The following is a 20,585-nucleotide window of genomic DNA, read 5'->3' as shown; positions in this document are numbered from 1 at the left end:
TGAGAGCTCCCCCCTCCCCTACATCGGTCAGATTGCATCTCGACACTTTAAGCGGTCTAGGGCACTCATTGTTTCTAATGAATCTTTATTTATTACACTATTCCCCCCTTCTGGCATGCATTCTCACAAAAGAGTTTATGACCATTGCTTACCCTCACCCCCTCCTCACTTTCATCAGAGGTAAAATAAGATATGAATCCTTAGACAGTACAACTAAAGACACTGATTCTTACTTTACTACGAATTTGGTTCAGATCCGACATCCCCATTTATAGGACATATGTAAATGGCAAAATTACGGACCCCCTCACCCTATCCTTCCTTTTGAGTTGAATCTGAGCAGAAACTACTTCAGTCTTCTTTTAGGCAAAAAGTTTATGTGCTTATGAGATTTTTTTAGCATTCGATCAAAACAAAAAATTTCATAAGGAAAACTTCTAAAGAATAAAAATTTTGGATTTCCTGGGTAACCATTTCAAAACTGTTTCCTAGTACTATATAAAAGATGCAAAGTTCTTATTTCAGGTTTAAAGAGATCCTTTATTTTATATAAATCCAACATTAAATTTTCCGTAAGAAGTTTATTTTTAGATTCAAGCCATGCTTTCATTTTTATTCGTGGTGCTTAGTAGGTAAGGAAAAAATATTTTCTTTTTTTTTTTAGATGAAAACTACTGGAAATTTTGCAGACCTCAGAAAAAAATTTCTCCAAATCAATGATGTTTAACGAAAAAACAACTTTATTGCAAAGAATAGATGCAAAATTCATAAATATTTATTTTTCCTTCGACTTTCACGAAATTCTAAAGCCCCAAAATTATTTGGGCCATAAACAAAAGTATCCACAGTTTTTTCATACTTTAAGCACGCTTTTTTATAGCACACTTAAAAAAAAGCATTTCAAAGCGACAAATTCTCTGCTTGATGTTTTTTGGTGATTCTTGACTGATTTTGACTGTCTGTTTATCCAATGCAATACCTGGTAATCTGTAATGGCTTTTGAATGATTCTGTTTTCAAAAGCCCTTTCTAGACAGTCAGAGATCCCCAACGAGTTCCCCAGTCCTAATAAATTACGGATTTTTCCATTTTTATGGGATAAAAATTATAACTTTTGAGACGAAAGTTACCGCCTTCCTTCTGAAAAGCAATTAGACTACTTAAAATCATTCAGTTAGGGTGAACTGGAATTCTCCGAGGGCATTTTTTCTTCTTTTCTTCGATTTGACACCTCGAAGTCGACATTCATAGATTATGTTGGATGTGACTTGGGAGCTTCTACTTTAGATAGATTTAGAAAGTTTTAAATGAGTTGAAATGAAAAGTGAGAATTGGAATTAATTTTGCTTGACTTAATTTCTGTCTCCAATACAAAATACGGAGATTCCACAGAAATGAAACTTAAGAAATATGATATTAGCTTCTATCTGAATAAAATACTTCTTTTTAATTAAGTCCTGGAGATGAAACTAATAATTATCAAGATAGGTTCCAGGAGTTTTGTTTAAGGGGGAAGGGGGTTGGATGGAGCTTTTATTTACCAAACAGTGTTCGAAAGCCTTCCACCAGAAAAGCAGTAATAATATTTCAAGAAATAAAATTTTGAAAATATAATGTTAGATTCTATTAGGCTAGGATATTTATATTTTTGAAATTAAGTCTTGGAGAAAAAAACTATAGTTATCAAGATGGTATCTGGGAACCTTTTCTGGAGGGTGGGGGAGGTTTTTATTTGCCACAAAGTGCCCAAAATACTTCGTATGGAAAGTAGTTATGCTGATTAAATTCCCTGAAAGGGGATAAATTTGAAAATTCAGGCTCTGTTCTCTCCTTTTCTTCGATATGTCACCTCCACAATTTGTATTCATTGATAATTTGAATATAAATATGAAATTTCTATATGTTTTACTAGGATTAATTTCATGATTAAATATAGAACTCAAAAGTTGTAAAGAAACGATTAGTTACTTTGGCGTGGTATTAATTTTCAAGACAGCCAGGTAGACATTTGTGGACCCCACGGGAGTACGAGATCAATTGGAAAAACCTTCACTTCAACTTTGCTTCACTTTTGTAAGGTAGGGTATTTTCCGAGGGGGGGTATTTTCCAGGAGGTTATTTTCCGTGGGATATTTTTCTACGGGGGGTATCAATGGGGAAAACCTTCACTTCAACTTTGCTTCACTTTTGTAGGGTAGAGTATTTACCACGGGGGGTATTTTCCAGGAGGGTATTTTTCTACGGGGGGTATCAATTGGGAAAACAGTAACAACGGCAATCAAAAGGGGTAAAATTAAACTTGACTTGATGCCCATCTAATTGGACAATCTGTCTTGGCTTTTTCTACAATTGGGCCATGACTTGATTTTTCCCACAACTATTCCCTTTTCAATTCAAGTGGTCTTAAAAAGAAACTGTTCTCTACTATATAGTTTAAAATATATAGTTTAATCGCCTAAAGTCTTGGTTTTAGACTGTTCTGTTAGAAGACCTACTACTCTATTCGCTTTCCCTCTTACTTAGGCTTAACCCCAAGCCTCAACCTTATGTAAGCCTCCCTAAGCCTTACTTTACACTCTACGGAAAGGTTGTTACAATGCAATATGTGTAATGTATTGGTAATTACTGGTGCTTTATTTATGAACCGATTCGGGATGTGGCTTTTGGGGCAAACGCCACTCCCCCTCCATCAGAAGGTCAAAAGTTGCACCAATTACAGAAATGGAGGACGAAAAATACCAATGGGGAAGCCTAAATTTTGTTGGTACAGCCCTTACCTTCTCCGAACTGTGACTCTGCATCCGCCCCTGTTTACTCATTCTCTTTTTTAAAATCTGAAGAGTAAATTTAGCCGTTTCCAGGATTCAAGAACACCCTATATTTCAAAGCAGATACCTAAATGAATGCATCTAGCCATAACAAATTGTTATAATGAGTAGGTCTACATGTTTAATTGTATATTTTTCATTATGTTTGAATTTAGCAAAAGAATTGAGGGCGGCAGCACCTCTCATATTTCGATGAATTTCTGTCCGTCTTTGGTTTTAATTTCGCTATTTGATTTCATGAAAAAGAACCCGCTATTTAAATTAATAACATCAAGATTTCTAACATTCACAATGGAATCATTAGCCACTCCATCACTGAGCACCCTTTACTGATGGTACCAAACCCTAGAACCCCAGGTTCTGAAATGAATAGTTTTGGGAGCTTCCTCTTTATATGTACATTTTCAACTAAAGAATAAGAAAAATCGTTGAATAAATCAATCACAAATCCCAAGAGCGGGAAACACGGCCCTGAATCTGGCTCCTCTTGAAATCTCGAGATTTTTTCAAGCCTTTCCGTAGTACCAATATTTTCACAGAATGTACGTTTTGTGTTTCTTTAATCTGACACCCCTTCCTCTCTCTTACGGAATTAAGCTTTTCAGAAACAAATTAATATGTACGCACTGAATCCTTCTTTTCATCAATTTCAAGTACTACTATTACCACTACTACTATGAATACTACTAACAATTACTCACTGCAGCACCAGGTCACCTGAGGCCAACAAAGCTAGACATGCTACTCCTCTATCTCAATCTGTCCAAAGTTTCACTCTTAACCTACTTCTGCAAACTTCCAATTTTCGTCAATCATTTATTTCAACTTTTCCCACCGCATTCAGGGACGACCGGCTTTACGTTCAGTCCCAGATGGGAAAGCCAATTTATCATCCTTCTTCCTATTGTCCTTCATCTATCATCCTTCATCCGTAATGCATGGCCAACGCGTCTTAATCTTTGTTACACTATAGCGCAAGAAAGTGGGATTGAGCCATAAGTGGGATTGAGCCAAACAGCACACTGTTTGGAGCACGGTGTGTCAAACAAGTGCCTATCCTTAGAAAATTCTTCAGAAAAACACCGAACACATATTCAAGAACCTTTCGAAGGACCAACGTTTCAAAGCCACAATTGATCACTTGAACTATCATGGCTGTCTAATCTCAGTTGGGAATATATCTTCCTATTTTTCATTTTGACTCTGATTTTTTCTTGAAAAATGCATAAGTGATTGAGGCTAGGGCAGTGCCGTATCCAGAATTTCTGTTCGGAGGGGGAGGATTACACCAAGATTTAAAAACACATCAAAATTTGCTTATATGTAATTGTGCTACGTTTTAAAGAGTCGAACAAACATTTTGGCGGGGATTCCCCTAACCCCTCCTCCCCTTGGATACGGCCTTGCCTAGGGGTATTAGAACAAGGATTGGTATGTTTTCTAAGTGAAGCATCTTTGAGTTTTCCCTAGAAATAGAACACTCTTATTTTTCAAAAGTACAATAAAAACTCACCTCTCCTGCGCCTTGGAATAGAAAAGTGTGTTCCGACAGCTTGGTCTTGGTCACTCGCAATGCTGCCAACAAACCAGCAACAGCAACCGAAGCAGTTCCTTGGATGTCATCATTGAACGTGCAATAGTGATTCCTATACTGTTCCAAGAACCTGAACGCATTATGATTGCCGAAGTCTTCAAACTGGATGAGAGTATTCTGTCCATAGCGATGTACAACTGCCTGCATGAATTCGTCGATGAATTCATCATAGGCTGGACCGGTCACTCGCTTTTGGCGAAGACCGATATACAGTGGATCGTCTAATAGTTCCTACAAATAATAAAATATATTATTATATTCCTAGATCCCTTAGAAGAAACCACTATATTCTTTATAGACGTAATTTAATCCTTATCAGGTATTAAATGTTTTTTTAACTGCCAGTAAGGAAAAAACAAACAGAAATTATCCCGTATTGGAAAGGGGTGTCCCTTCCTCAACGCCTCGCTCTTTACGCTAAAGTTTTTTATTGTTTTAAAAAGTTGAACTGTGACAAAGAGTCTAACTTTAGCGTAAAAAGCGAGGCGTAGAGGAAGGGACAATCCCTTTCATATATGAAATAATTTCTGTTCGTTTTAAGTTTTAATGTCGCTCCTTACTTGCAGTTAAAAAGACTTATTTTTTTTATTTAACTTCTGAACGTTTTTGAATTAAGGCATGTTTTGATTTTGGCTCAGCGCAGATGAAAAAATAAAACGAAATTTGCATATTAATTTTTTTTTGCTAAATGGCTTTCTCATAGTTTTGATCGGACGATTTTACTAAAAAAAGGGGTGGGGGAGGAGGCCTAGTTGCCCCCCAATTTTTGGAAACTTAAAAATGCAACTAGATTTTTTTCTTTTTTTACAAACGTTTTTGTTAGTAATGAACACACGTACCTTACGAATTAACTTACGTAATAAACTTCTATATTTGTGTATTTTATTACGTATATGAGTGGATTCGCCCCCTCGTCAACACTTAGCTCTTTACACTAAAGCTTGAAATTTGTACCAAACCTTTAAGAATGACCCCTGAATCACAAAGGCCGTAGAATAAATAGTTGAAATTACTAAAAATACTTTAGCGTAAAGAGCAAGGTATTGTCGAGGAGACGAACCACATTATATAAATAATATTTTGTGTTCGTTTTAAGTTTTAATGCTGCTCATTACTTCCAGTTGAAAAAAAGAATTATTTATTTTCTCATTGTTTTTTTTTTAAATAATGCTAGAAAATCCTGCGCCCCCTTAATGGAAATTCTCTTCCCTCATGATAAATTCCTCCATGGAACGATCCTCCCACGTAACCTCCTCCACCTAACCCACCCCAACCCCAACGCGAAAAATTCCCCCTGAAAACGTCTGTACACTTCATAATAACCATTATTATGTAAACAATGGTCAAAGTTTGTAGCTTGCAGCCCCTCCCCCGGGGACTGAGGGAGATTAAGTCGTCAACAAAGACATAGTTATTAGGTTTTCGACAACGTTAAACACAATGGCTATCTCAAAATTTTGATCCGGTGACTTTGGAGAAAAAATGTGCACGGGATTCTTAATTTCAAATCTTTTTGGTAACTTAAAAAGGGCACTATAACTTTTAGTTTCCGTTATAATGAGCCCTCTTGCGATATTCTAGGACAACTGGGTAGATACGATCACCCCTGGGGAGAAAAAAAATTAAATAAACACGCATCCGTGATCTGTCTTATGGAAAAGAAATTACAAAATTCAACACTTTTGTAGATAGGAGCTTTAAACTTCTACAGTAGTGTTCTATGATACACTGAATCCGATGGTGTGATTTTCGTTAAGATTCTTTAACTTTTAGGGGGTGTTCCCCCCCCCCTATTTTCTAAAATAAGGCAAATCTTCTCAGGCTCGTAACTTTTGATAGGTAAGACTAAACTTGATGAAATTCATATATTTCAAATCACCATTAAAATGCGATTCTTTTGATGTAACTACTGGTATCAAAATTCCATTTTTTAGAGTTTCAGTTACTATTGAGCCGGGTCGCTCCTTACTACACTTCGTTACCAAGAACTGTTTGACAATAGAGCCTGTATCTGTTGAAAATATTCTACCAATATAATTACCCCATGTCCGTAAGTCTCAGCCAATTGCTAATCTTCAGCTCTGAAAACTGTTATATAACAAAACCTCTTAATGAAAACTATTTTGCGAGTAGGCTTAAAAATTTCACTCTTTCAAAGCGGAGAAGATTTTAAATAACTATGTTCAAGATTCCAGAAGACAATATGAAAAATTATATTGAAATAACTTTGAGATTTGTTTTGCAGGGAATAGACGGGTTTAAAGCCACAAGCAGACAATACAGCTTCACTTCTTCGAGCCCCAAAGACTTTTAATAACTAATTTCAAGGGAGGGTTTTTCGGAGAGAAATCGATTAAAATCAAGAGCATATCTTAACGGTTTTACAACATATTCATAAATATGTTTAGAATTCTTAATCGTAATTCGTGCTTGCAAAAATATAAATAATTTTGCAGTTTTAGCAAAACTTTTCAAACAAATTTATTATTACAACCTGTATATGCTACTGTGGTTAGTAAATGAACTTTTTTCATATTGAACACTGAACACATCGTCATAGCAAAAATGAAAGGCACCATATACTTTAAATTAAGCAAGAAAGTGATTTCACTGGTCACACTTTACTGGGGTATTTTTAGTTCCTAAAATAAGGGAAACCTGACCCAATTTGTGAAAAATATGTTTAAGTGCCTACCGTTGAAATATTATCAGAATTTTTTTTATTTATTATATGCATAAATGAATCCATAATATATCCAGTAAAGTGTTGTAATTAAAAATACAGATCGATCAAAGCCTTGAACAAAAAGCTGCCATCTTTGGTAAGTGGTTGATCTAATTATCCCTCCACAGTGGTGGGAGAGTAAAACATGCCTTTCTTTCCTGAGGATTTTGGTTTGTAAACATGTTTACTGTGAGTTAACCTTGTTTTTTTTTCTCTCTCTGACTGTTTATATTTAAGCAGCCGTCAGAACAGACACTATCCACAATTGACAGTTATCACTGTATTGAGAAATATCAATTACTGACAGTTTGACAGTCAAGTATGACAACATTGCTGGTTATCAAGTGACCCAGACACTAGAATGTTATTAATGCGGAGAAACATTCTATTAAATGGAATAAATTTATGTAGCTAGGATATTTCGGTTTATTTTTTATTTTTTTATTTTTTTTGCACCAGGATCAATGTCTAAAATCCATTTTTAATTTTTTTTTTTTTAAGTCAAAGTCACAATTGCAAGCATTCTAAGTACAAAAAAAAATACAAAATACATGCTGCAGACACTCAGCGCTATCTAGGATTCCTAGAACATAGTTTTCGTGCATCATCTATTTACGTCTGCATTTTAAAGGCAACTTTATCAAAAATGGCATTGCAACATGGCTATTACAATGATAATCATAAATATAGAATAATTCAGCTAGAATAATAAGGATTGTTTTGCGTGAAAATGATTAAAATGTATTACTTTTTTCAATTGTTATCAAAAAACTGTAGTTTGTTCAAGAAAGGTTTTTTTCTGGCATTTAGGATAAAAAAAACAATAGGTATTTGGTATTATAAGCTGCTAATTCAAACTATTTTGTACTTAGTACAAGAAGATATAAAAGTTTCTGAAAAAAATCTAAACTTGTATGTTGAGGAGAAAATAAGAGACAGAAAACGGAAAATTAAACCAATCGAACAACGTAATCCGTTTAATGGGATGCGCTATAGGTATTACACGTAAAGGTCCCATCGCCTATTATAAGATGTCATAGAGATCAGGAAATGGAGGTACCTTGGGCATAGATTTGCATGCCTGAAACTTGAATTACTAAGATTATACTTAAGTGGCAGCCGTGGGGCTCCAGAAGAAGAGGATGTCTCAAAAACACACTAAGACGCACATATCAAGCGAATTTACAAAGTCTGAATGCATTACTTCATCCAATCGAGAATACATCTGGAAGGCCAAATTGTTGAGAGATCATCTCTTCTTGGATGCCTTAGGTGCCACTGGTGGCACAGGAGGATATAAGGTCTTAGGTAAGATTATAGGTATTACTTTAAAAACAAGGGTCACCTTACTGCTGTTTCAATACTGCCGCCAAGGAGGGGCACTTGAGAAGGTATTAGTTATATAGGCAGGGCTAAGAAGAATACAAGAGCAGAGAGTGAGCAGGAATCTAAAGGTTATATTTAATTTGGAAGGTATGTTACAGTAGCCAAGAAAAAATAATCTGGAGGGATTTGGTTTTTGTAAATTTGGCAAATGTTTGATGTTACTGAACAATCTTCCCTCTATGAGGTTATCAAACAGTTCATAGTAACAAACTGTAAGCAAAGAACAATTTGTGGTAATGGTAACCTAAACTCTAGAAAAAGAATTTTGACAAGAATTTTAGCATTTCCATCAAAAAATATCGTCTTCTAAAGGCGAATCGTAGTAACTTTGTCATTAGTCTGCAAGATTATGTGACGAATGATACGTGCAAAAAAGATAGTTCACAGCTGACACTGTTTTGCCTCGACTATAGATACTGACCATTAAAGAGAGAGTAAAGGAAAGCAAAGGCCCAACAAGGCTGCTCCATCCCAAAATGCAACGATTTTGATGATCCTTCTGTGATCTCCAACAAGCACTTTTGCATAGTAAAAATGTTATTATGTGTTAGCGATGTCACATACCTGGTTGTTGGTTCCGACATCAAGGACAATCGGAAGGCATTGATGAGGCTTGATACCAGCAAGTGCAGTGTAGAGAGCCAGCTTTCCAACGGGTATACCCATACCGTAAGCTCCAAGGTCGCCTAGACCTAAAATCCTCTCACCATCAGTAACAACAATAGCTCGAACATCCTCTTCTGGCCTGAAAGAGGGAATAAATAACATGAAATCGATTGAGTTACTGCCAATTATTGACAATAAGATAAAATGGTATAGGGTATGCTCGGGGTAATGTGACCCATCACTTATATGCTGAGTAGAACAGAGTAATCTTATTTGTCTACTATCTAGTCCGTTGTTTCTCTTCCTATTTGGGATCGTAGCCTTCCCCCTCCTCCTCCAGAAAAAAGAACAGAAAGGTAAAAAATAAAATCAGTCGCCAAACTGCTTTTTTAAAGTATAAAATAGTCTAAAAATAAAGTATATAAAAAATTTTTAAAAGAAAATACTCTGTTTGCATAAGAAGTCTGATTGCCTCATCAATTAGTGGCTGCTTCATAATTTCTTCAAGTTTTATTTTGCATTTGTATGTATGCTCGATTAGAATCTATTATTTACTAAATAAAAACTTCTTTAGTGCGAAAGCGTAAAAAAAATTTCTGAAGGACTAGGAAACCCTTGTATATAAATTCAAGACCTACTGAGAGACATGGATTGCGATCCTAAGGCCGAAGAAATATGATATAACCTCCATACAAATAGTATCAATAACATAGTTCATACATTTTCTCTAAAATGATGGTACTTTTCGAAAAATCCCAAGTACTTATCTATGCGTATGGTTAGAAAGGCTTAACAGAGAGGGAGTTCAGAAGTAAAAAGAACTCGTTGTCTGAATTCCCTTATGGTTTAACCAGAAATGGCTCTTTAAATATTCAAATCTGCGTTTTTACCCTAACCATAGTTGCCATATTATTCAGTATCGACTCCTTCTAGTTGAAAACACAATGTGCTAAAATAGTGCATTAAAACCAAGAAGATTAAATACAGCATTTGGTTTTTTTTTTCCTGTTAATACTACCGATGTATCATTAAGGGTATGTTTCAGAAACTAAACATCACTAATTAAATATTGATTATTTGTTTCTGCTTTAACCCTAAAATTAGAGATAGCAACAAAATCAAGTTCTTATGCGCACGCAGTAAGTAAAGAAGACAACTTTCTCTCTGCTCTTGTAATACAAAAAAAAACAAGAGCTAAGAGCTCATATGGCACTTTTGACGAGGCCAGAAGAGCTAAGAGCCAAGATCTCATATGGTATGAGCTCTAACAAAATTCTAAGAATCAATAGATTGATTTAAAAGGAAAAGAGGCTTAATGCCGGTCGGGATTTAAAATAAGAGCTCTGAGTCACGATGTCCTTCTAAATATCAAAATTCATTAAGACACGATCACCCACTCGTAAGTTATAAATACCTCATTTTTTTTCTAATTTCTCCTCTCCCTTTAGCCCCGCAGATGGTCGAATCTGGTAAAACGAATTTATCAAGTCAATTTGTGCAGATCCCTTACACGCCTACCAATTTTCATCGTCCTAGCACGTCCAGAAGCACCAAACTCGCCAAAGGCCTGAACCCCTCCCCCCAATTCCCCCAAAGAGAGTGAATTCAGTACGGTTACGTAAATCACGTATCTACGACATTTGTTTATTCTATCCACCAAGCTTCATCCCGATTCCTCCACTCTAAGCGTTTTCCAAGATTTCCGTTTACCTCCTCCAACCCCCTTTGTCCCGGATCCAATTCGAGTCAAAAATGGAGCATCTGAGACATAAGATCCTTCTATATATCAAGTTTCATTAAGATCCGATCGCCTATTCGTAAGATAAAAATACCGCAATTTGCACGTTTTCCAAGAATTCTGGTTTCCCCCTCCAACTCCTCCCAAAATCACAGGATCTGGTCGGAATTTAAAATAAGAGCTTTAAAGCACAAGATACTTCTAAATATCAAATTTCATTAAGATCTGATCACCTGTTCGTAAGTTACAAATACCTAATTTTTCCGAATTACCCCCCCCCCCCCTCAACTCCACCAAAGAGAGCAGATCCGGTCCTGTTATGTCAGTCACGTATCTTAGACTTATTTTTATTCTTCCCTTCCAGTTTTATCCTTACGTATGAAAACAAAGAAAGGAAATAATGAATGAAAAAAGAAAAAACAAATTGGTGAAAAACGAGGATTTTATCAGCCAGTAGCAAAATATGAAAAACAAGCAAATATTTCGAGAAGGACCTCCGCCAAGCCGTCCTCAGTGCTCAAAAAAAAGAAAGAGGAAAAAAAAGAAACAAAGAAGAAACAACAGCAAAAACTAACCTTTTTAAGTGAACTGAACGAGAGGAAAAAATGCACTGAATCAAACAATAAAAACCGACTTGAAATCAATGAAAGAGAAGTTACCAATTAGATTGAATAAGTATCCTTTGCCTTGCAACAGATTTCGCCTGTCTACATTTTCGATTTTCATTAGATATGTGGACAGGTTGTCTTAAATTAGACTGGGCGAAAATATTCATTGAGTCTTTTAATATTAAATTATTATAAATTGGGCTTAAGGAAATATCCCCGTGTCTCTATTTAAATGTTTTATGTTTTTATTTATTGTTTTCTATTTATCAAATTTCTATTTATATGTTTTTTTTATCTCAATTGCCTCTTTAAAAGATTATGGTAGGCCATTTACGGTAGATATTAAAGTTGCCTCTTCAAAAAGAACTAAATGGTCAGGATTTTCGTATATATGCTGGGCCAGAGCTGAATACCTATACCTATGAATACTATATACCTATCTAATGAAAACCGAAATTGTAGACAGGCGAAATCTGTTGCATATATATATATATATATATATATATATATATATATATATATATATATATATATATATATATATATATATATATATATATATATATATATATATATATATATGTAACTGCCCCAAAGAGAGCGGATCCGTTCCGGTTATTTCAATCATGTATCTGGGACTTGTGCTAATTTTTCCCTCCAAGTTTCATCCCGATCCCTCCACTCTAAGTGTTTTCCAATATTTTAGGTTTCCCCCTCCCATCCCATCCCCCCAATGTCACCAGACCCTGTCTGAATTTAAACTAAGAGCTCTTAAATACGATATCCTTCCAAGCATCAAATTTCATTCAGAACTGATCAAAAGTTCGTAAGTTCAAAATACTTCATTTCTTCTGTTTTTTCCGAATTAACCGGCCCCCCACTCCTCCCCAGATGGTCAAATCGGGAAAAAGACTATTTATAATTTAATCTGGTCCGGTCCCTGATACGCTTGCCAAATTTCATCGTCCTAGCTTACCTGGAAGTGCCTAAAGTAGCAAAACCGGGACAGACAGACCAACAGACCGAAAGTCAGACCGACAGAATTTGCGATCGCTATATGTCACTTGGTTAATACCAAGTGCCATAAAAACACGGTTAGCACTGGTCAAGACTGGATTGATAAATTTTCTGATTAGTTTGCATTGCATTGAATGAGCAAATATATTAATCATAATTAATTTCTTTTTTTACAGTGACATGGAACAAAAATAATTGCAAATAATGAAGTGTCTTTTATGGTAATTTGTACCTGAAACACGAAAAAAAGAAACCTAGTCAACACTGGAGATTAGTCAACTTTATTTGGATTAGCTTAATTTCTTAATCAAAAACTTCTGAATGTCCTAATACAGCTACACACACAAAAAGATCACCTCCAATATTGGGTTAAAGAATGGCATTCAAAATTCACTTTTGGACAGGTGAAAAGAGCTTGAACCCCCCCCCCCCCCTAGAGCCTCCAACATTGGATTGAAGAATGGCATCTAAATGCACTTCGGGTAGGGAAGTGCTTGAACTCCCTCCCTTTCTTAGAGCCTCCAAGATTAGGTTGAAGATGGGCATTCAAAATACGTTTTGGACAGGAGAAAAGAGCTTAAGCTACCTCCTGTCTTAAAGAGCATCGTCTGGTACGGATCTCCCCTTCGTACGAAAATTTTCACTATATACATCTATTATGAAATGAAACATAAAATTCTACGCTTGCAACTCTATCTAGAAATCATTGATAACTAGAGCAAATGACACCCGTAAAAGCGAAAAAAATACATGGGGGCGGGGGGGTTATGAGGAGCAAAAAACACGAGAATCATTCACAAACGATCAGGAAAATCTGAAAATACTATTCTCTTATGGGCTACAGGATTCTTAAACAAATCTTTTCGTACAAAAGTGTTTTTATGTTAAAAGTTTACCTCAGCTTTTCCAACTTGTTTATTACAAGATATTATCCTGATCTTCATGTTAGACATGGTAGTCTAAATCTTTGCATACTTGAGCTGGAGTTAACTCTTTCTGATATTTCTACGGTTTATAGAGGGTTTCAAACATGGAATGCACTTGATAATGATTGAATTTAGATGATGATCGCCTTATTTAAAAATATAACAAAGGTGTGATTTATAGTCATTAAATGTAACTATATCATTGTTTTGTTCCTTTTTTTTGTTCCACAGAATAACAAAGAATCTGCAGATAAACGAAGAATCTGCATTGTACTTTGTTGTTCATATTTCGTTAACCAGTATAACCTTTTCCTTTTTCTCATTCTGTTTTTTATGTAACTTACAAGGTTTTAGTGTGGACATGTGTTGATTCACATAATACATCCGAGTTTCAGATGCGAGATGAGGCGAGAAACGCCTGGTCCTGGTGCAAGCAAGCACAGGCTCATGGGAAAAGTATAGGCTTACAGAACCCATGTTAGGTTGTATTTCTGTAGTTGTACTTGGATTTGAAATAAAATTTAATTCAGTTCATCGTCGTTTGGACCAATCAAGATTCCCCATAAAAGAGGAGATAAAATATAAATGGTCGAGAATGATTATGGTTGGATATTGATGCCTAACAAGGACTTGTGTGAACTAGACTTAGTGCCATCAGCTGGAAGAACAAAATTTTCTAAGAATAATTTGATTTACAAATAAACATCTTTCACTGAATTTGGTTTTTGGAGAAATCTTCTAAGTAAACACCGACAAAAGTCCTAGAAACAGAGTTTCAAAGAACACAATCCACCCAGACTTTCAATTTCCAGAACAGCGGTCCTTCTGGTACTATTGGAGAAATAGAGTTTATAAAGTTTACAAATCAATTTTACTTCCTATGGAAACAGAAACTTTTAGCTTAGACAATTAATTAATCGAGCACTGGAAGGTTTTCAAGTGAACATCTCTGTCTAATTCTAATATATTTCGGCAGTTTTGCATTTGGCCTCCAAAATTCTTGGCGTTTTCCCCATATAAGAGTACTTAGAATTAATCCTTCATTTGGTCAATTTAAAAAAAAATCTTTTTTCCACAAAATAACATTTTCAAAGAAAAGTAAAGAGCTCCGTTAAACCAAAATGAGCAGAAATAAAGTCAAATAACTTTCAAAGAATAAAACTGCCACAAATCACCATCAATAAATAAATGAAACCCAGAACGAACAAAAATTACAATAAATAACCGATGCAAACACTAAAGTGCAAATCGTATTTTGGTCTTGAGACGGCGTGGGGGTTGTCAGCCCTACACATGTTAATTTTTGGTCGTTTTGAGGTTGACTTAGTTATTTATTGTAATTCTGTTCGTTTTGGGTTTCATTCATTTACTGATGATGATTTGTGTAAATTTTTTAATGCTTAGAAGATTATTTACCTTTATTTCTGCTCCTTTTGGTTTAACGGAGCTCCTTAGTTTTCGTTGAAAATTTACTTTGTGGAAGGTTTTTAAAATTAATTTCTATTCGTTTTTTATTGACATAGTCTTTTTCGTGGAAAAAACATTTTTATATCTTTACTGGTTTTCCTATAAGAATCCATAGTTTGGCTTGCTATTTGTATGTTGAAGAAAATTTTCCACCAAAGCTTAATCATGACAAAAATAGTGTTCTTTATTTTAATTTTATTCCTCCTCAACTTGAACTGAAAAATAAAACAATGACATTTCCAAAATATAATTTCTATGCCCTTTGACGACTTGGATGTACTTACACTCTTTAGATTTATTTAAAATGTAAGAGCAGAAGTAGTAATAGCAGTAGCCACGAAGTTTTCAACTTAATACCCAAGTCGTTTTCGATATATTTCTGAGATGTCTTATTGGCAACCGTACACACAGTGCCTTTTGATTTTATTTTATAAATCATAATTATATAAAGCACATATATGCTTATCAATGGCATATAAAGCATAATTGACTTAACTTGACTTAATGCTCCTACCGAAATGCTTCCAGCGTCGAGAGTGATGCTACATGACGCCTCCATTTAGACCGGTTTCTTGCAAGGGTGTGGACATCCTCCTGAATATTTGCAATGGCTAAGAAGGCACCTGCCGTGTTCTTCCACCTGGTTGGAAGACGACCTCTTGGGCGTTTCCCGCCATGCAGCAGGGGATTAAAGTCAAAAATCGTTCTTGCGGGAGTGTCTGGGGGCATGCGAAGGAGATATCCCTACCAACGTAGTGTTCGCTCGGCAAGTTGGACTGAGAAGGGCGTTTGAGCAGTTAACGCCAGGAGGATGTCGTTGCTAACAAAATCGTGCCAAGGTAGTCCTTCAATGCAGCGAAGATGTTTTTGGCTATATTCACGGTGCTAAACACAGAACTGAGTGGCTGGCCAGGTTTCGGACCTGTAAAGAAGCATGGATCCCACCGAAGCATTGTATATGCGCATCTTGGTCCTACGGCTGATAGAAGGTTTCCTCCAGAGGACACCTAGTCTTCCCACCTCTACTGAGGATGTGGCGATTCGGTGCATTAATGTGGCGATTCGGTGTATTACATCTTTGAGGATTTATCCGTCATTTGAGAGGATAGAGCCAAGGTATTTAAATTCCTCAACAATCTCAGCTGGTTTGTCACCGACCATTAGCACTGGCGGCGACTCGGTGAGTTACAGGGTTCAACAAACATCACTTTTGTCTTCTGCCCATTAATCGACAGCCCTATTTTTAATGCTTCATCAGCAAGGATCTGTAGGACTTTTGTGAGCTTCGAAGGTGAATCGGACACAAGAGCAAGGTCATCGGCATAATCAGCGTCTGAAAGTACTCTATTGCCGTACTGCAACCTAAACTGGAGGCGGTTTATGTCCCGAGTCATAAATGGGCCAGTTAAAGCATAATGGGCCAATTAAATAGTTGTGAGGGGTTGACACACTCAATATCCCTAGAGACGAAGTTACTGGACCGTTCTACTATTCTGAGCAAAATGGCTCTCTCAAAATTTTAACTGGATGTGTCTGGAAAATGGAAGAGCTTGGGAGGAGGGTTGCTTGCCCTCCAATCTCTTTTGACTCATAAAAAGGGCAATAGAACTTTTTGATTCAGGTGAACATTCGCAAAAATATTTCTTGAAAGCTTCACCTTAGTATTCTTAGCTTGCGTAATAGCAATAATTGTAGTAACATTAGCAGCAGTATGGGCATTGCACCTTTGGTTTCTTCAATATCTCCTTAAACACAGGCTGAAACTTTAAACGTAATACCATCAACTGTTTCTGAAGCATTCCTGAAGTGCTGTTTTGACATCCAGTGTGGGTAGTGTGTTTCGATTTATTTCCATATAGTTTCAATATTTACCAAATTTTTCACCTTAATACCCTTAGTTTTAGCAGCAGTAGTAGAAGTAGTGGCCGTAGAATTACTAGTTGTAGACTTAGAAATATTTTCTTTCGGTTAGTTCAAAATCCCCAACAACAAGCCCTGTTAGTTTCAACTTCACGCACCAAACTGTTCTTAAGATATTGCTGTTACGTCCATTTGACAACCTGCATGCAGCCGATGTGTTGTTATTAAGTTCATATCCCCCCCACACAGGAAAAATTCCTTGAAAATCTCCGCTTGAAAATATCCTTAGGCACAGTTGTAATAGTAGTGACAGCACTAGTATTGGTATTACTGGTAGTAGCAATGATAGCAATAGCGGCAGTATTAGCAGCAGTAGTAGTATTTACATATTGCCTTTACAAGTAGTTGCAATAGAACCAGTAGTTGAAGTAGTAGCAGTAATAAATGTAGCAATGATAGTAGTATTAGTAGTAGCGTGCATATTTTGCCTTTTGGTCAGATGATCTTCCCCTTTAAGCCTTCTCTGAAAGTTCCAACTTAATGCCCAAATAAATTCTTAAGATACGCTCTTTTGACAATTTACATACCCACAGTTTCTTTTGATTTAATCCAAATTTCCACTAAATATTGTAAATGGCGTAGTGTGGTAGTAGTAGTAGTGGTGGTAGTTGTAGTTGTATTGGTAGCATGCAAATATTGCTTTTTTGGTCATCTCCCTTATCATTTCCTGAATGCTCAAAATTAACATTCCCAGTCATTCCTGAGTTACACCCTTTTGACAAACCGTACACACATGACGTGTTTTGATTTAGTTCTACACCCTCCTCAACATTCTATGAAAGGCTCACGTGAATGCCCTTCATCTTTTTAGAAAGTAAAGTTCAAACATGCATACTTTTCTCAATAGCATATATTATATATAAAGAATGAACAAATTGCATAAGTTACAGCCCTTGCCCAGAGGACTGTGGGAAGGTTAACATCCACAAAGACCTAATTACTGGACCTTTCAAAAATGCTGAAGAAAATAGCTCTTTTAAAATTCTGATCGTGGATGTTTTGGGGAATGACAGGTTGGTGAGAGAGGGGCTGATTGCCCTCTATTCACTTTTCACTCTTAAAAAGGACACTACCAACTTCCAATCAAATCAGCCCAGTCAAACGGACGTTTATAAAGGCACCCGTTCATAAGAACCTTATATGCCCCAGGTAATAATTTCAAGCCTTGCCCCCCGGCTCTGGGGGGTTGTATCCACCCTGAAGGCATTGGTATATGCTCTTTAGACTATTGTCAATAAAAGGGTTATCTCACAATTTATATTCGATGCATTTAGGGAAAACAGGGGGTCAGGGAGGGGGAGGGCTAGTTGCCTTCCATCGCTTTTGACTCTTAAAAGGGAACTAGAACTTTGGATTTCCAACCAAATGAGCTTTCTCTAAAGTTTACGCAGCCACCCCTTCCATAAAAACCTTACACGCCCCCGCTGCATAACTTACAACCCTTGCCCCCAAACTCTACGGTGTTTTGTCAATGCCAAAGGGCTTGTTATGCGATCTTTGGACTGTTTTTTTTTTAATAGCTATCTCAAAATTTCTATCGGATTGATTTGGGGAAAATGGGACCTAATGATGGGGGAGCGAGTGGCCCTCTGAGTGCTTCAACTCAGAGTACTAGAACTTTCGACTTGAAATCCAATGAGCCACCTCTAGAGCTAGTCGACCACCCTTTCCATAAAAACCTTAAATGCCTCCGGTGCATAACTTACAACCCATGCCCTGGGGGCTGTGGGGGAGTGCCATTCTCAAAGACATAATTACTGAAGTTTTCAACTACGCTGAACAAAATGGCTATCTCAAGATTTTGATTGGACGTGTGTGGGGAAATGATGGCATGTGGGGAGGTCTGGTTGCCCTCTAACAGGTATACAAAATGAGGTATACAAAATGTTCCTAACATGCAAGTAGCAGAAGTCGATAAAATTATGTAAATTACCGACACTTTAGCTGCACAACTTGTGCTTTAGCAGCTTTTCTTTGAGCAAAAAGTATCTTTATGTGTAGAAATGATATTTTCAGACAAAATCTGCCAAAAAAATTTAAAACTGCCAAATAGCATGCTACTTTGCTACGGCACTTTCTGCAAGACTGCACTACAATCACTTTGGATTGTTAGAAAGGGAATTAGAGATTTCAATTTCTAGTCAAATCAACCCCTTTCGAACTTTCTACGACAGCTCCCTCAATACAAAGTGTCCTGGTCTAAAAAAAATAATGATAACTCATTGTGCCTACAACGCTCTTTAATTAGGAAGCGCTGCAGCGCTATTGTGCTGCCAATGGTATAACCCATCTTACAGTAATCCAAAAATATTTTATAAAGAATTAATTGTCCAAGTGTTTTAGGAATTATGATAACATGCTTCTTGTTTTCGAAATCCCGCAATTATCTGCTGCGTCTTCAATTATGTAAAAAAGTTTCAAATTTTCTACTATACACAGTGTTTAGGACAGTATTGTGACCTCTTTAGCTTTTTATTGTTCACCAAATTCTTTTCGAAGAAAGTGGAAAAAATTAGATAGAATATTACCACAGCCATCTCTTTGTCAAAGTTGACCCCTTTTCCTCCCAAAACTGGATTCTTAAGTTCGCTTCAGTAGTGAGATACATTTTATTGTATTACTTAAAAAGGCAACTAGAACTTTTAATTTTTAACGAACATTTTCATTAATAAAAAATATACGTAATTAAACGAATTAACTTACGTAACGAACTTCTTTATTCATATGTTTTTATTGCGTATATGAGGGGGTCCACCCCTCGTCGATACCTCGCTCTTTACACTAAAGCTTAAATTCTGTCTCAATTCCTTAAGAATGACCCTTGAATTACAAAGGCCATAGAATAAATAGTTGAAATTACTAAAAATACTTTAGCGTAAAGAGCGAGGTATTAAGAAGAGGTCAACCCCTCATATGCGTAATAATTTCTGCTCTTTTTAAGTTGTAATGCTGCTCCTCACTTTCAGTAGAAAAGATTTTTCATATTTATTTTTTCATTGTTTTTTTAAATAATGCTAAAAGATCCTGAAAAATCCATTGAAAGTTTCTTCCCCCATGAGAAGTTTTCCATGGAGAGATCTTCCCACGTACCCCCCTTCCCACCTCAACTCTCCCTCCCAAAACAAAAAAATCCCCCTGAAAACGTCCGTACACTTCCCAGTATCCATTACTATATGTAAACACAAGTTAAAGTTTGTAACTTGCAACCTCCCACGGGGATTGCGGGGGGGGGGGGGGGGTAAATCGTCCCCAAAGACATAATTATTAGGTTTTTTTACTATGGTGGATAAAATGGATATCTCAGAATTTTGATTTGATGACTTTGGGGAAAAAATGAGCGTGGGACGGGGCCTAGGTGCCCTCCATCTTTTTTGGTCACTTAAAAAGGGCACTAGAACATTTAGTTTCCGTTAGAATGACTCTCGCGGCATTCTAGAACCACTGGGTTGATACGATCACCCCTGGGGAAAAAACAAACCAAAAAACAAATAAACACGCATCCGTGATTTATCTTCTGGCAAAAAATCCGAAATTCCACACTTTTCTAGATAGGAGCTTGAAATTTCTACAATAAGGTTCTCTGATACGCTGAATCTGATGGTGTGATTTTCGTTAAGATTCTACAACTTTTAGGGGGTGTTTTCCCCTATTTTCTAAAATGAGGCACATTTTCTCAGGCTCGTAACTTTTGATAGGTAAGACTAATCTTGATGTAAGTTATATATTTAAAATCAGCATTGAAATGCGATTTTTTTTATGTAACTAATGGTA

The 20,585-nt window shown here is 36.4% G+C and overlaps 1 protein-coding gene across 10 annotated transcripts in view; it reads right to left on the bottom strand.

Annotated features, from left to right (window-relative positions):
* The window catches only part of LOC136043700 (NADP-dependent malic enzyme-like), a 170,588-nt gene that overhangs the window by 87,075 nt on the left and 62,928 nt on the right, over positions 1-20,585 (bottom strand). For all 10 annotated transcript variants that reach the window (XM_065728601.1, XM_065728622.1, XM_065728592.1 and 7 more), the window contains exons 5-6: positions 9,097-9,277; positions 4,341-4,652 (exon numbers count right to left, since the gene is read on the bottom strand). In XM_065728601.1, the coding sequence (XP_065584673.1) occupies positions 4,341-4,652; positions 9,097-9,277 (493 nt within the window). The remainder of the gene's footprint in view (positions 1-4,340; positions 4,653-9,096; positions 9,278-20,585) is intronic.

Source organism: Artemia franciscana, chromosome 2, assembly GCF_032884065.1.
Source record: "Artemia franciscana chromosome 2, ASM3288406v1, whole genome shotgun sequence".
In the NCBI taxonomy this organism is placed as follows: domain Eukaryota; kingdom Metazoa; phylum Arthropoda; class Branchiopoda; order Anostraca; family Artemiidae; genus Artemia; species Artemia franciscana.
This window is presented reverse-complemented; position numbering and strand designations above follow the sequence as displayed.